The sequence below is a fragment of the Chiloscyllium plagiosum genome, chromosome 17 (genome assembly GCF_004010195.1).
Source record: "Chiloscyllium plagiosum isolate BGI_BamShark_2017 chromosome 17, ASM401019v2, whole genome shotgun sequence".
Lineage (NCBI taxonomy): Eukaryota > Metazoa > Chordata > Chondrichthyes > Orectolobiformes > Hemiscylliidae > Chiloscyllium > Chiloscyllium plagiosum.
In genome coordinates, this window is record NC_057726.1 from 57,751,970 (window position 1) to 57,768,875 (window position 16,906).

The following is a 16,906-nucleotide window of genomic DNA, read 5'->3' on the forward strand; positions in this document are numbered from 1 at the left end:
TAGCTAGTTCCCATTTGCCAACATGTGGCTCATATCCCTCCAAACCCTTCCTATTATAATACCCATCCAAATGCCTTTTAAATGTTGTAATTGTCCCAGCCTCCACCACTTCCTCTGGCAGCTCATTCCATACACGCACCACCCTCTGCGTGAAAAAGTTTCCCATTAGGTTCCTTTTATATCTTTCCCTCTAACCTTAAACCTCTGCCCTCTAGTTTCGAACTCCCTCACCCCAGGGAAAAGATTTTGTCTATTTATCCTATCCATGCCACTCGTGATGTTACAAACCTCTATAAGTTCACCCCTCAGCCTCCAACGCTCCAGGAAAAACAGCCCTGGTCTATTCAGCCTTTCACTATAGCTTAAACCTGGCAACATCCTTGTTAATCTTTTCTGAACACTTTCAAATTTCACAACATCCCTCCAATAGCAAGGCGACCAGAATTGCACGCAATATTCCAACAGTGGCCTAACCAAATATCCTGTGCAGCCACAACATGACCTCCCAACACCTGCACTCAATGCACTGATCAATAAAAGCAAACACACTAAACACCTTCTTCACAATTCTGTGATTCCACTTTCAAGGAACTATGAACCTGCACTCCAAGGTTCCTTGTTCAGCAACACGCCCCAAGACCCTCCCATTAAGTGTATAAGTCCTGCCCTGATTTGCCTTTTCAAAATGCTCTCCTGCCACAGAAGAATCTTGTCTCAATCTCTTCACAGATTTGCTACATGCTCAAGTTCTAAGTTACACATCACCTGACAGTTTTTGATGTTCTTCATCCCTTATTTCCATTGTCTACTTGCAAAATTTGCTTTAAAAAAAGATGATCCTCTTCTGGGAAAACACCTGCAAAATTCTTGTCAAGTTACTTTCACAATCTCTGCAAAGCACTAGTTTAGCAATTGTCCACCTGCTCCCATATTTTATTCCATTTTCTCTTCTGTTTCTACTTTCTGACTTCAAATGTATCTTGCACATGGAAACTTCAATATTACATCTTTCTACATTAAACTGATCAGACTTTCTTCGAAACAAGGACCATACAACTACAGGGTACGGCTGCAAGTAGTTATCTTTATTGTTTTTACAAATTGGTAGTGCTTGGTTATTGGTTAACCACATCATGATTTATGCAAAGACAGATGGACACTAATAAGCTATCTATTGTCACACACTAACCTTGGTGCTGTCTCATTCAGAGGTTGCGGCTTGGCCCAAGATAGGTGAGGACATGCTGGAAGAGGACGAGGTTTGGGGTCTGCGAGGTGTGGTTCAAGAACTTTGGAAAATCGATACAAGTGGTTGCCTAAGAATTGGGATAAGAACAAAATTAGAATTGAATGTGGTCAACTTTGACTTCAGAATACAAAGGGTAAAATATTTGGTATCTATTAACTTCTCCAGGAAAGAAAAACTAACATACAAGTTAAATGGCAGAAAGTAGCATGAATGTCTATGCGTGTATACATTTGGCCTCCAACCTTCGGGTGACCTTCCTCCAAGGTAGACTTCAGGACAGGCAACAACGCAGAGTGGCTGAGCAGAAGCTGATAGCAACTGGGACCTTGGGTTCATGTCACACTACAGATGATCCCACTGCACAATACACTCACACACACACCCCTACATACTCTTACACCCATGAAGACCATCCCTCATACACAAGCTCTCTCTCATATGCATGCACATAGACCCTCTGCACTCACACTGACATACGCATCCTCTCACGCACACTTAACCAAGCTCTCTCTCACTCACACACACAGACAAAATCTGTTGCTCTCACATGAGCACACCTAAGCTTATGGGGGTGAATTTGTTTTTGCAGAATTACATTTTACTTTGCTCAAGGACTGCATGAATCCATGGGAAGCTCTGTAAACCTATAGAGGGTTTGTCAGTTTGACATAGCATTGGGACACACACAGACTTCACACTGACTGTTTAAAATATTTAAAAGTAGTTCTGGTATTTACATATCAAAGAACAGAAACCAGCATATCAAATTATAAAAGGTGAAAGTTTTAATCTAAGATTGTTTACTGTATCACATCTCCATGACACTGGACTCCTTTGGGAGAAAGTGAGGACTGCAGTTGCTGGAGATCAGAGTCGAGAGTATGGTGCTGGAAAAGCACAGCCGGTTAGACAGCATCTGAGGAGCAGGAGAATTGACGTTTCAGGCATAAGCCCTTCATCAAGCCTGAAACGTCAATTCTCCTGCTCCTCAGATGCTGTCTAACCGGCTGTGCTTTTCCAGCACCACTCTCCTGACACTGGACTCCTTTGGCCATCAATTCTGTGAGCATGATCTTAACCTCCAGAACCACCTGATGAAGGAGCAATGCTCTGAAAGCTGGTGCTTGGGAATAAACCTGTTGGACTATAACCAGATGTTGGGCGATTTTTAACTTTGTCCACCCCAGTCCAATATCGGCACCTCTAAGTCAATTTTATTTGCTTTCAGTTTTACAGTTTTCAAAAGAGCAGTTTATGCCTGAACCAGCAGAGGGGGCTAGAGCACATCTGCAGGACAAAATCAAGTGCAAATTGCAAAAAGACAGTGACATAAATTCTATTGGCCATTAGGAATAAAAATTCAAATCACCAACTAAGGTTAAATATTTGACAAACGTTGCATTTACGTAGTGTTCACATAGAAGGGGAAATTAGTGAAATCAAAATGAGATTTCAAACTTTGAAAATATTTTAAGATATGTTAATAAATATTGTAGAGAATACAGCAGTTATTTAAAATGTCTCACTTCTGTGATATTTCAATTTTTCATTTGTTAACATCAGTAATTGAAAGGGTTCATCACAATGTGGCCAAATCCCAGAATAAGGATGACAATCAGAGAGAAGGACTAGTGTATGTTTACCGTTGGAACATTGAACAAACTTTACAACAGAACATCTCCAGAAGTTTTACTTGAGTTATGAATTTACAAACAGCCTTACCTTCCATCCGCTCTGGTAGTCGATGCTCGGTTCCAGATGGAGGTTGCTGCCTATTTTCAGAGTGGCTCAGGCTTGGGGGCATCACGCCATACGAGGTGTATTGAAGGAGAGCATCAAGCAACCAGAAGCAGTCTGGGGACAAGGGATAAACATACAGTTAAGTTCTTCAAGCTAAAAACAAATGCATTCAGGTGACAAAACAAAAAGTTCAGGATAGTCACAGAGAAGAAATCCTTATAGACAAACCCATTGGAAACAACCTCTTATACCAGAGCTTCCTATACGTTAGCATGTAGCCAAGTTCCATTTTACAAATAGTAAGATCGCAGTAAGAGGAGGATCTTGGGTTCAACCATTCAGCATCATGAGAATTTTTTCCTCACACTCAGACCTGCAAAGTGTTCAACTTCTTGATCTAGAGGGCTGTTGATGTTAAATCGTTCAGTACACTTTCGCAGAGATTGCTAAATGAAAACCAAGTAAGGAGTTGGTGAGAGAAGGAACAGCTTTTATACTTGTACAATTTATAATTGCACCCTATAATATCCACACCAATCTTCAGGCAGCTTGACTATCCTGTTGGTAAGATTATCTAAGAGAACAAGATGGGCTAATGGGGTGAGAAGTGGCAGATGAAGTTTAATTTAGATAAATGTGAAATGATGCATTTTGGTAAGACAAACCAAGGCATGACTCAGAGTTAATGATAGGGCTCTGGGGAGTGTTGTAAAACAGACAGATCTAGGGGTGCAGGATCACAGATTCTTGAAAGTGGGGTTGCAGGTAGACAGGGCTGTGAAGGTAGTATTTGACACAATTGCCTTGGTTACAGCATTTAGCATAGGAGTTGGGATGTCATGCTGAGGTTGAATAAGACATTGATGAGGCCATTGTTAGAATAGTGCATACAATTCTGGTCACCCTGCTATAGAAAAGGATGATGTTAAACTAGAAAGGATACAGAAAAAAATAGACAAGGATGTTGTCAGGGTTGGAGGGTTTGAGTTATAAGAGGCCAGATTGGATAGGACTTTTTCCCTGGAACGGAGGCAGAGGTTTAGAAAATCATGAGGGACATAGTTACGGTGAATAGCTAAGGATTTTCTCCCAGGGTAAGGAAGTCCAAAACTGGAGGGCATAGGTTTAAGGCGAGGGGGAAAAGATTTAAAAAGGACCCAGGGGCAACTTTTTCACACAGAGAGAGATGCATGAAAGGAATGAACTGCCAGAGGAAACAGTAGAGGTGGGTACAATTATAACATTTAAAAGATATTTGGAAACGTACACGTATGGGAAAGGGTTCAAGGGATATAGATTAAACACAGGCAAATAGGACTGGTTCAGTTCAAGATGCCCTGTCAGTATGGACAAATTGCTGTTTGACCGAATCTTTAGAGACCTAGAAACAAATGGTACAAGGATGGAGAGGTGATGATTGAGGTTTTGTGAAGGTTTAGCTGAAGGAGGAGATTAGCTGTGAACTTACTGGCACAGTGGAGCAGGCACAAGGATCTTCTAACTGAAAAACTAACAAACCATGCAGCATCTCTCTTTGCTAAACAAATCAGATTGTTGTGCTTTCCATCTGCCTGCACCCGAACAGCTGTTCTCTAGGCATGGAGTGGAACACACAAATGTGGTGAACTCACTAACAGATAGATCAAGGTCTTTATGAGCAGCAATGAACAGATAAATAAAAGAAACTGCATTGTTTTTACTATACTGGTGTCATTTTCCTACAGCGAGACAACAGAGTTTTATAATGATAGGAGTGTTATATTTTGGAAACAGCACATGCACTGTAAAATCTATATACAGTATCTGTGCTCGGTACTTACAATTAGTTTATTTATAGCTCAAATGCACGCATTCTGCTCTCATAAAACATTAGAACTGACACTAATACATATAATTTACAAAATAACTACACTTATTTGTATGCATTTAGTTCTTTTGCAGAATGGAAGGTGGTAGGAGCAGGAGAAGCTTTTTGAGGCTGTGTCACAATGTTCATGGCTGATCATCTATCCCAATCCCACTTTCCCTCTGTACCCCCTTTCACTACCTAAAAATCTACCAGAGTCTCGATAACAGAATATCTACTGCTTCCCAGGATAGAGAATTATACACACACACACACACACACATCAAACTTTTGAGACCTTTTTTTAAACCCAAAGTCACAAGGTCAACTTTTATATGGGTCAAATTTTAAGAGATTGACATGGATGCTGGATTTGGGCCCAGATAAAAACAGTGGGACTAGAATAAAAGGAAACCAACACCATAAGAGAATTCATATTAATTGTCAAACATTGATTTATTGTATAATATCACAATCTATATACATTTCATCCCACAATATAAATCATGAATTAGCTACAACACTTCAAAATGAAATCCTTCAATGCTGACACCAGACCCCATTAGGTCTCATGGTATCAGGTATAGTCTGGCCAGGGAAGCCTCTTGTTGATGATCACATACTGCGCCCACCCCCCTCCACCACCCCCGCCCCACCCCTCTCCACCACCCCCGCCCCACCCCTCTCCACCACCCCATCTGTCCAATGTGGAAGAATGCCCAAATATGTCCCATACACAATAAGAAGGATAAAGCCAACCCAGACAATTTCTGTACCAGTGTATTCTCAATCAGCAAAGTGATGGAAGGTTCATTACCAGGGCTATCAGGCAGTATCTGCTCAGCAATAACCTGCTCATTGATGCTCAGTTTGGATCACCAGGGGTCACTCAGCTCCTGATCTTATTACAGGCTTGTCCCAAATGGAGAAAAGAGCTGGAATTCAAGAGGAGAGGCAAGGTATGACATCCTGCCCTTGACAATAAGGCCCCATTTGCAATGTGTTAGCAAAACTGGAGCCAACATGAATCAGGGATAAATGTCCTGCTGGTTGGAGTCATTCCAAAAATGTGCAAGAACCCTGACATTACCCAGGACAAAGCAGCACATTTGACTGGCATCAGATCTACAAATATTCAATCCCTCGATCACTAATGCTCGGCATAGCAGGGCATACTAGATACAAGACACACTGCACCACAAGATTCATCAAGGCTCCTTAGACAGCACAATCCAAAGCCATGACCTCCCTCCATCTTAAGATCAGAAGTGGGGATGCTTGCTGATGATTGCTCAATGTTCAGCATCAGTCATTTGTTCTTCGAAACTGAATCAGTCCATGTTCAAACATAAGAAGGTAAGTACAATGTCCAGGTTTGGGCTGCTAAGTGGCAAGTAACATTCATGCCACACAAATATCAGGCAATGACCATCTCCAATCAGAGACGATCTAACCACTGCTCCTTGACATTCAATGGTGTTATCACCATCCTTGGGGTAACCATTGACTAGGTATTTAACTGGACTCACCATATAAATAGAGTGGCTACGAACACTGCATCAACTAACTCACCTCCTGATCACGCAAAGTTTGTCCATTACCTATAAGGCACAAGGCAACATCGTGATGGAATACTTCACAATTGCCTAGATGGGTGCAACCCTAACAACATTCAAGCAGCTTGACACTATCCAGGTTAAAGCACCCCACCTGACTAGCACAACATCCACTCCCTCTACGACCACCACAGTAGCAATAGTATGATATCCAAGATGCACCGCAGAAATTCACTGAAGATCCTTGGATGGCAGCTTCCAAATCCACGAACACTTCCATCCAGAAGGACAAGGGCAGCAAATACATGGGAAGACCACCACCTGCAGGTTCCCCTCCAAGTTACTCACCATCCTGACTTGGAAAATACATAGCCATTCCTGGAATTCCCTTCCCAACAGCATTATTGCTCTACCTATAACATTTGGACTGCAGTGGTTCAAGGAGACTGCTCACCACCATCTTCAAAGCTAACTAGGGAAGAGTAACGAATGCTGTCCAGCCAGCAATGCTCATGTCATATGAATGAATTAAACACCATCCGGAAGGACAGGAGCACCACATACACGGGCACACCACCACCTCCCTGCAAATTCCCCAAGCGACTCACCAATCAGAATCGGAAATACTGAAAACAAAATATGCCGGAGGTCATAGCAGGTCAGGCAACATCCATGGAAAGAAAGCAAAGCTGTACAGCATGCAAAGATACCCTTCCATCCAACTCGTCCATGCCGATATCCTCAATTAATCTAGTTCCATTTGCCAGCATTTGGCCCATTACCCTCCAAACCCTTCCTATTCATATACCCGTCCACATGCCTTTTTAAATGCTGTAATTGAACCAGCCTCCACCACTCCCTCTGGCAACTCATTCCATATACGCACCGCTCTCTGTGTGAAGACGTTGCCTCTTAGGTGGCTTTTAAATTGTTCCCCTCTCACCTTAAACCATGCCCTGTAGTTCTGGAATCTCTCCATCCCAGGGAAAAGACTTTGTCTATTTGCCCTATTCAGGCCCCTCATGATTTCATAAACCTCCAACGCTCCAGGGAAAACAGCCCCAGACTATTCAGCCTTTCCCTATGGATCAAATCCTTCAACCCTGACAACATCCTTATAAATCTTTTCTGAACCCTTTCAAGTTTCACAACATCCTTCCTTTAGCAGGGAGACCAGAATTGGGCACAATATTCCAAAAGTGGCCTAACCAACCAATCTCTTGTACAGTTACAAGACCTCCCAAATCCTGTACTCAATGCACTAACCAATAAAGGCAAGCACACCAAACACCTTCTTCACTATCCTGACTACCTGGGACACCACTTTCAAGGAAATATGAACTTGCACTCCAATGTCTCTTTGTTCAGCAACCCTCTCCAGGACCTCAACAAGTGCCCTGATTTGCCTTTCCAAAATGCAGCACTTTGCATTCATCGAAATTGAACTCCATCTGCCACTCTCGGCCCATTAGACAATCTGACCTCGGACCCATTGTACTTTGTGTTAACTTTCTTCGCTGCTTACTACACTTCCAATTTTGGCGTCATCTGCAAACTTACTAACCATACTTATGTTCACATCCAAATCATTTATATAAATGACGAAAAGCCGTGGATCTAGTACCAATCCTTGTGGCACACCACTGATCACAGGCCTCCAGTCTGAAAAGCAACACCCCCACTGCCACCCTCTGCCTTCTACGTTCGAGCCAGTTGACCAGAATGAGAGAATGGCACAACAATGGTGTGTCTAACTGCCAAAATTTGAATGTGTTGAGCCCAATATTAAGTCTAGCACTTCACAACCTTCTGGACTTAATACTGAGTTAACACCTTCAAACTGTGAACCCACTCGCATTCCTTCCCTTTTGTTTAGCTTTACTTGTTATATTCTCTGCCACCATGTCCTCTCTCCTCTCCTCCTCATGGGACTGTCTGTTCTTTCCAGTCTGACACACCATTGCTCTGCCATTCTCACATTCCAATTGTTTAATCTGAACTATCAACATCCTTCCTCCTCCAGTACTCCATCCCCTTCCTATTGCATAAATTCTGCCCTCTCAACACTTCATGTCAGCTCTAATGAAGAGTCATCTGGACTCAACGTTGGCTTGCTTTCTCTCCTGGATGCTTCCTGACCCGCTGTGACGTCCAGTATGTTTTGTTTTCAGTCCAGATTGTGGCATCTGTAGTAATTTGTTCCTATGATTGGAAATACACTGCCGTTCCTTCTGTGTCACTGCATCAAAGCCCTGCAACTTCCTTCCTAATAGCACTGTGGGTCTACCTACATTAAACGGACTACAGCAGTTCAAGGCAGCATTTTCTTTTAAATATTAAATTAGATACCCTACAGTGTGGAAACAGGCCATTTGGCCCAACGTGACCACACTGACCCTCTGAAGAGTAACCCACCCAGACCCATTTCCCTCTGACTGATGCACCTAACACTACGGGGAATTTGGCATGGCCATTTCACCTGACCTGCACATCTTTGGACTGTGGGAGGAAACCAAAGGACCCAGAGGAAACTCACGCAAACACGAGGAGATTGTGCAAACTCCACACAGATAGTTGCCTGAGGCTGGAATCAAGTCCTGTAAGGCGCTGTGAGGCAGCAGTGCGAACCACTGAGCCACTGTGCCACCCCCATGACTTTCAAGGGCAGCTGGGGATAGGTAATAAATTTAGGCCCAACAAGCTTCACCCACATCTTATGATTAAAAACAATTAAGATCAATCTGAACGGTGGGTGGCACGGTGGCACAGCGTGGATGGCACGGTGGCACAGTGGTTAGCACTGCTGCCTCACAGCGCCAGAGACCCGGGTTCAATTCCCGCCTCAGGCGACTGACTGTGTGGAGTTTGCACGTTCTCCCCGTGTCTGCGTGGGTTTCCTCCGGGTGCTCCGGTTTCCTCCCACAGTCCAAAGATGTGCAGGGTCAGGTGAATTGGCCATACTAAATTGCCCGTAGTGTTAGGTAAGGGGTAAATGTAGGGGTATGGGTGGGTTTCGCTTCGGCGAGTCGGTGTGGACTTGTTGGGCCGAAGGGCCTGTTTCCACACTGTAATCTAATCTAATCTAATCTAATCTAATCTGAACACCATTTGAATCACTCAACAATCTGTCTCAATAGCCTGATTGTGTAGTATCATGTGATCTTTCTTGTCATTGCTGTTAGCACCAATAACCTTGGTATCATTCCACAAGCAATATCCTTGTACTAGCAAAGGCATTTAATATTCCATATTTCCTTTTTTTTGACAACAATGGGATCAAATTTATTTCATGCACCTTTAATCCAATGATTTAACACTGCTGATGATATTTGCATATTTTTGCCTTCAGTGAATTTTTTTTTCACCTTTCAACATCCAATTGTTCCAAATCTTTTACTGTGAGGGATTTATTTAAGCACACTTACAAGGGATGAGCAGCTCATGTAAAACCACCAAGAAGAATAGTCAGGAGGATATTGGTTGATCACACACTGCATGCAACATTGCCAACAAGGTAAGATTTGAACATATTCTAGATAGCTAACTTTTCACTCATTACACACTTTCCAAATTTCTAACATATGAATACAAAAAAAGTGTCACAATGCCCAAGGAATGGAAAAAAATTTAGCTGACGCCAATGCACCCGACTATTAATGTGCTGATTTTGAAAATAAGTAGCATCTCTTCTTAGAAAGAATGGTAAACTAACTTGCAGATATAGGCAGACAAGAGGAATATTCAGGAAAGGAGGGAAGTGCTAGAGGAAGTCAGCAGGGGTTAAGCAAATTCTAAACTGGGGCCTAAAGTTAAAGATGTCAAATTCATTCTAAACAAGCCACAGAGGCCATGAGAGTTCAGCAGCCACATTACATGCTGTAGTGGAGTAACTACACCAGTACTAAGTCCAATCCATATTGGGACTGGGAATAGACTAGGGCCAGGGGGGGTTGTCTTCACCAGGCAGATGGAAGACAGTCCAAAAAAGAAAGGACAAAGACGAAGGAAAGAGTTTTCTAACACCTCAGCTAAAGAGCAGGATGCTTCCCCCGCCACTTTGACACAACAGAAATATTCTGCACCAACAGCATGCTTGACTTCTGGTATTAGTGAACAAATCCCCAATTATCGTGTTTGCATACTTTTCTTATCTAACTAAAGAAGGTAACATATCTAAACTAGTGTTTCTTAAACTCAATAAACAGAAATCTACTTACAAATCAGTGACAGCCTATATTGAGTAACTATAATCACAAACCCCCCAAATCAACACAATTTTCACTTCAAATGGAGTGGTATACTTGTTACTCTTCCAGCTTTGATCATTTGCTGCACATCCATCTTGTCAACTGGCTGTGAAATTTCTGCTAGAATTAGCAGAGGAAAAATCTAAAGGAACCAACATGGGTTCGTGTAGTATAGTGGTAGTGGAAGTTCTGAGCCAGAACGCCTAGGGTTCAAGTCTCACGAACTCTAGAGATGTATAATGACAACTCTGAAATGGCTGATTAGAAAACGTTTAAAGACTCCTGTCCCTACCTTTAAACTAATGAAGCATCAACACCAGTAAATAAATGATTATATATAATGCGGTTTGATTCCCAAAAGCTGGAATTTATATTTATGTTACTTTTTCTGATGCTGCAGCTTTGGGGATTACTTTGTGTGCGCGTATATACACAAAATAGGAATATTTAAGACACTGTTGAATGATAAAAATTCTCGTGGTCTTACACAGAGATAATAAATCCCTCATTTTGAGATTATGGCCCCTTGCTCTGACCATGCAGCCAGGGAAACTGGCTAGCTTTCCAAGCTAAGAATGTCAAACATTTCAAGGATTGCACCTCTCATGAACTGAGCCCATTCTACTTAATGGACTCCTCCTGACCTACATCATTCTATGATTTTATACATAGTTTGAAGATATTAATTTTATATTTGGTTTTAACAGTTTAAAATAGATAAAAGTATAACCACATGGAAATTAAATGTTTTTATATAGATGGAGTCTAAGATGCAGTGTTAACAACATATATTTAAGTTCCAATTTATTGAAACAATTGCTCCTGACTGGCTGTTAGGATAAGGTGCTTAATTGGCAAATGGGCTTTTGGTGAGTTTGGTTTTGGTTTTAACCCCATTTTTTAAACACTTACAAATTTCAATAACAATAATCAATCAATCACAATTATCAAACATTCTGAAATTATTTAAGACACTAAGAGCTTCAAATTAATGGAATATATTCTAACTGAATGTGTCAACCTACAATTAACAGTTTCCATTTTCAACACCAAAGTTTTTCTCACTTCAAGGTTCTAATGTACAAGGCCTCTTTGCTTTGTAATTGGAATTTTCACTTGCTTTGAATGCCTAAAGTCACTTGGTTAATTTTGCAATTAACATTTTTGCCTACAGTTATTCTCAAAACTTGCTTTTCTTTCTGATTTGTTTAAATCTTCTTCTGTGCATTCTATTGTTAATTTGCTCAGCTCTATATCCTTTCTGCCACATCTAGCTATTATCATCTTAATTTAGGTCACACACTTCCAGATTGACGAAGATTGCTACAGTTCAGACATATCAATAAACTACTCAAATATTAAAAGCATCAGAAGAATGAGCATGTCAGAGTATATTTCCACGTTTGATCGGTCAAAAATGGAACAGCAGCTACTGATTCTCCAGATATTTTGTTCAGGTTTTCAACCTGTTGGGAGGTGGTCAGATCACTTAATATTGAAAGTAATACAAGATTTAAAAAAGAATCACATTTCCCTGGACTTGCCCAAAAGAAAGCCGACTGCATTTCTGACTGAAAATAGCAATTTTGTGGGTGGTTCTTTCCTAATGTTAATCTATTTTGTTTTTTCTGTGCGCGTGCACAGTGAGGTGACAAACTAACATTTTGAAACAAACACTTGGAAAATTTGTTTCAGCTATTTCACTGGGTTGTTTTGTGGTTGCAGCTGGTTGCAATTGCAGAGTAAGACTAATGAATTTTTCAAACACTTCTTTACCGTGTCTGAGTGAATACAAATGAGTCAAACAGGGCTCTGTGTCAAAAATGTGGTTTTGAACCTTACAAAGTTCAGCAGCAATACATCATTTTTAACATAGTCTAACATCCAATGGCACTTGACAGAAGCATTATCTAACAAAATCTGACATTTACAATAGAAAATAATTGGAACAAAATCTACTCCTGTGATTCCACCAGATTTTATTTTTAGAAAAAGCACAAAGCTAGATTACACATTGTAAATTAGCATGTTTTTAAAAAAAAAATGGTTAATGGAAGATTTCAGTCATTGATGATTTTGACCTGGAGGTCAATCAGTTGGCATGAGCACTTTTCACATCTTGGAAGTTCTTGTGTTGCAACACCCTACCATGGATGCATGTTAAATTCAAGACTTAAAATTAAATAAGTCAAAACTCTTCAAGTTAAATTTGCTGCACACCCAGGAATTCAAATGAACCTCAAGCATGGAACAGCTTATGCCTGGAACTGATTACAGGCTGCAGTGTAATTAAGGAATTCAGATGGTTTATATATAGAACAATAAAAACGCAAATTATTGCAAAACAGTGATGTAGCATTCAGGTAACAATCAATGCAAGGATTTCAGCTGTCATTAATCATCTGAATTTTAACTATAACATGTAATTACAATTTATTTTTTAAAAAACATAACAATATTCTACAGACTTGTCTGGGTAGTTTTGTCACTTTAAGTTCGATTTGTTTTAATCACTGCGAATGTCACTAGCCAAAATATTCCATGTAATTAATGCATACTGAACGCCACATAAGGCTGCTGCAATCATTACGAGACACACTAATATAAGTTGAGTAACCAGCTAATCATCTCACTAACCACAAGGTGGGGTCAGTTCATATCTGATGATCACCATTCCGAAAGCCATTCTTAAAAGGCTTTGTGCGAATTTTAACTTTGTACACCCCAGTCCAACACTGGCACCTCCAAATCATTCTTAAAGCCAGCCACTACTGTATGTTCAGCTGGAAGAATATTTGTTTGAATAATGAACAGAAAGCTGCACTTACTGTTCAGTGGTACAAAAAAATCAAAGAAATGGATAATAGGTTTTGAGCAGACAAGGATATTGGGGTCTCAAAGAGAGGCACTTTGGGAGAAATTTAGTAATTTAGCAAGTTTAATGTACGTTTAAGATGTGCCATTTTTAGATGCTGCAAATTTCTTCTAAACCAAGATTATCTGCATAGAAATACAAGTCAAACAAGTTTTCTCTATACCTTTTTGTCTATGACTATCATCCAGACAATTGGAATCTCCGTACAAAACAATCCGCCCACCACCATCAGATGGTGTCTGATATAATCCAAGAATAGGGACATTTTTAACTACACTTGTTTCTTGTTTTAAAACCTCCAGACCTGAAAGAGACCAAGAACAAGAAGACATGGTTTATTTGAAAGTTAAATCCTTTACAAGTTAAACAAAACCTACACATGTATTTCTCTTAATGAAAAAAACAGTGACGAACCAGAAAATTATAATTCAATTAATATTAATTTCAAAATTAAGGAAATGTTCAATTCAGGTTTTTTGTATAAATGTTACCAGCTTCTCTGGTCACAAAATCAGGAGGAGGAGCATTCATGATAGTCTACAGCACAGAAACTGAAATTCTAGTTAAATTATAAATTCAAGAAAAATCAATTCATTACTTCTACGTGAAGGCATCACAGAGCACGCAAAGAAAATATACAATTTCAGGGATGAGGAACTTCAGTTACGTAGAACTGAAGAGAAAGTTGAGCAGCAGTCTGACAAATGCATTTAAAATCAGGGGTCTGTACAGAGTAGATCAAGAGAAATTGCTCACTTTGGAGACAAGACCAAGAACTAGAAGGCACAGATTTAGGCTAATAGGTTTCAAAAACAAAACAATGGCCACATGAGGAAAACTCCATCACACAGGGGTTGGTTAGGATTCTAGCATGGGAATGCTCTAACTGATTTCTAGTGGATAAGATCTCAGCAGTCACCAAAAGACACCTGGATCCTGATCTGAAAACAAACATTTGCAGGATTACAGGCAAAAAGGTAAATGAGTAGAACTAGGTTAATTGGTCCTCAGAAGGGTACCATAGAAACTATGGGCTGAATGTCAGCATTCTATGCTCTTAACCATTTTATGGTTAATTGAAATCTTACATCCAGAAGTCTTCTATATTAGGATGTTAAACAGCCCCCCCTATATATCTGCATTGTAGTCAATGTATAAAAGGTTTATAAGAATTACATAAAAGCAATGTAACTAAAAGCAACAAATCTTTCATACACATGCAACTTCATAAATGGAGCTATCAATACAACATTTATTGAGAACCTCCTGTAATCTAATCACACACAAAAAACAGACATGACGACTGACTGGTAAAAGGAACTGGATATTTAAACATTAAATCTCTTAACAAAGGGCCAATTCATTTGCAATGAAATCATACTGTGACAAGTCCTACATTTGGTTGATTTTGGATAGGATTTCTCTAGTATTGACTTACTCATTACATTTCCTGGCAAGGTGAAAGCAGTGCAAGTACACAGCGCCTGCAGGGTTCTTAGTTGCAGTTCAAATTAATCTGACTCATTGTTAAATTGAATGCCAAAATGTAAATGAAAATCAATGTTTGTCCTTTGAGATTTCTTGACAAGATGACAAGCATATTCACAAATAGCCCCTGCACATAGTACTATCTAAAAATCCCACTTGAGAAATAGCAGATTCATGACAGCCAAAATAAGCAAAGCATAATCATTTATATCAATCACAATGTACAAAAGTAATTAAGAATGCATTAATGTATGGTGTTTGACACCTGGGAGCAGCAATTTTATTAAGCTCTTGAATCACCTTAGTATCTTAATTCTTTATATACTTCATTGCATGTACAACTCAACAGTAGAATCAATCCCTTAAGTACTCCCATTTAGAGCTGGATAGTGCTTCAGCCATGACATTTTAATCAGCACAGAGCTTTTATCTTTATGCCACCTGCCAGGATACTTCTCAACCTTTGGAACATGATGCACTGAACCTCCTTCACTGCTACTGAAACTCTAATTCACACCTTCAATCACCTTAAGATTGTTCTTTCTGAATATTCTCAAGTGATCATGCTTTCTTCTACTTGTTCTAATTCTTCTCCCCTCCCACTTCCTTCCCTCCTCCTTCACAAGCTTCTTAAAAACTCATTATGCTCTGCCTCTGGATTGTTAAACCTCTTGTTTTGGGCTCCAATATTTCTTTTAACATAAGCAAATGCCCAAACAATTCTAATTGAAAGGTGTTGTATCAATTCATGCAGCTGGGAATGATGTGTTATCGCCACCATTGTTCCTTTCTGCACTTGATCATTTAATTTTTAAATTCATCAAGCAGTCTGGACAGTGATTACTGGCAGACAAACCCCCAGTAAACCCCAAGCCCCAATTAAAACCCTCTGGACACAAAGATATTTGAATTTAAGCGGTGTATTAATTTGCCTAATTAACAACCTATTGATCATAGAATCATAGAGATGCACAGTATTGAAACAGACCTTTTGGTCCAACCCATCCATGCCGACCATATATCCCAACCCAATCTAGTCCCACTTGCGAGCATCCGGCCCATATCCCTCCAAACCCTTCCTATTCATATACCATCCAAATGCCTCTTAAATGTTGCAATTGTACCATCCTCCACCACATCCTCTGGCAGATTATTCCATACATGTACCACCCTCTGCGTGAAAAAGTTGCCCCTATTTCAATCAGGCCCCTCCCACCTCCACAATTCATAGGACAGTTTTTCCTTTGATGGAAATCAGAGGTTAGATATCCTTTTCTAATACATCCAACCCCATCCCCAGCCATGTCATCATCCCTGTTGGAAAGCTGAATTGTGGTTGTTACTCTACTGATAAGACTGTCACAGACACCTGTACCAGAAAGGACAAACTCCAGACCAAAGGGGTAGCCATGGGCACACGTATGGGCTCCAGCTATGCCTGTCTCTTTGTTGGCTACGTAGAGCAGATGATCTTCCGTAATTACACCGGCACCACTCCCCACCTCTTCCTCCACTACACTGATGACTGCATTGGCGCCACCTTGCGCTCCCGCGAGGAGGTTAAGCAATTCATCAACTTCATCAACACATTCCACCCTGACCTTAAATTTACCTGGACCATCTCTGACACCTCCCTCCCCTTCCTGGACCTCTCCATCTCCATTAATGACGACCGACTTGACATTGACATTTTTTGCAAACCCACCGACTCCCACAGCTACCTGGATTATACCTCTTCCCACCCTACCTCTTGCAAAAATGCCATCCCGTATTCCCAATTCCTCCGCTTCCACCGTATCTGCTCCCAGGAGGACCAGTTCCACCACAGAACACACCAGATGGCCTCCTTCTTTAGAGACCGCAATTTCCCTTCCCACGTGGTTAAAGATGCCCTCCAACACATCT

General features: G+C 40.6%; 1 protein-coding gene across 3 annotated transcripts in view; it reads right to left on the reverse strand.

The window, feature by feature from the left end:
- Positions 1-16,906, reverse strand: part of mbtps1 (membrane-bound transcription factor peptidase, site 1) — a 139,673-nt gene that overhangs the window by 5,004 nt on the left and 117,763 nt on the right. For all 3 annotated transcript variants that reach the window (XM_043707205.1, XM_043707204.1, XM_043707203.1), the window contains 3 exons: positions 13,677-13,817; positions 2,972-3,103; positions 1,190-1,316 (listed from right to left, as the gene is read on the reverse strand). In XM_043707205.1, coding sequence (XP_043563140.1) covers positions 1,190-1,316; positions 2,972-3,103; positions 13,677-13,817 — 400 coding nt within the window. The remainder of the gene's footprint in view (positions 1-1,189; positions 1,317-2,971; positions 3,104-13,676; positions 13,818-16,906) is intronic.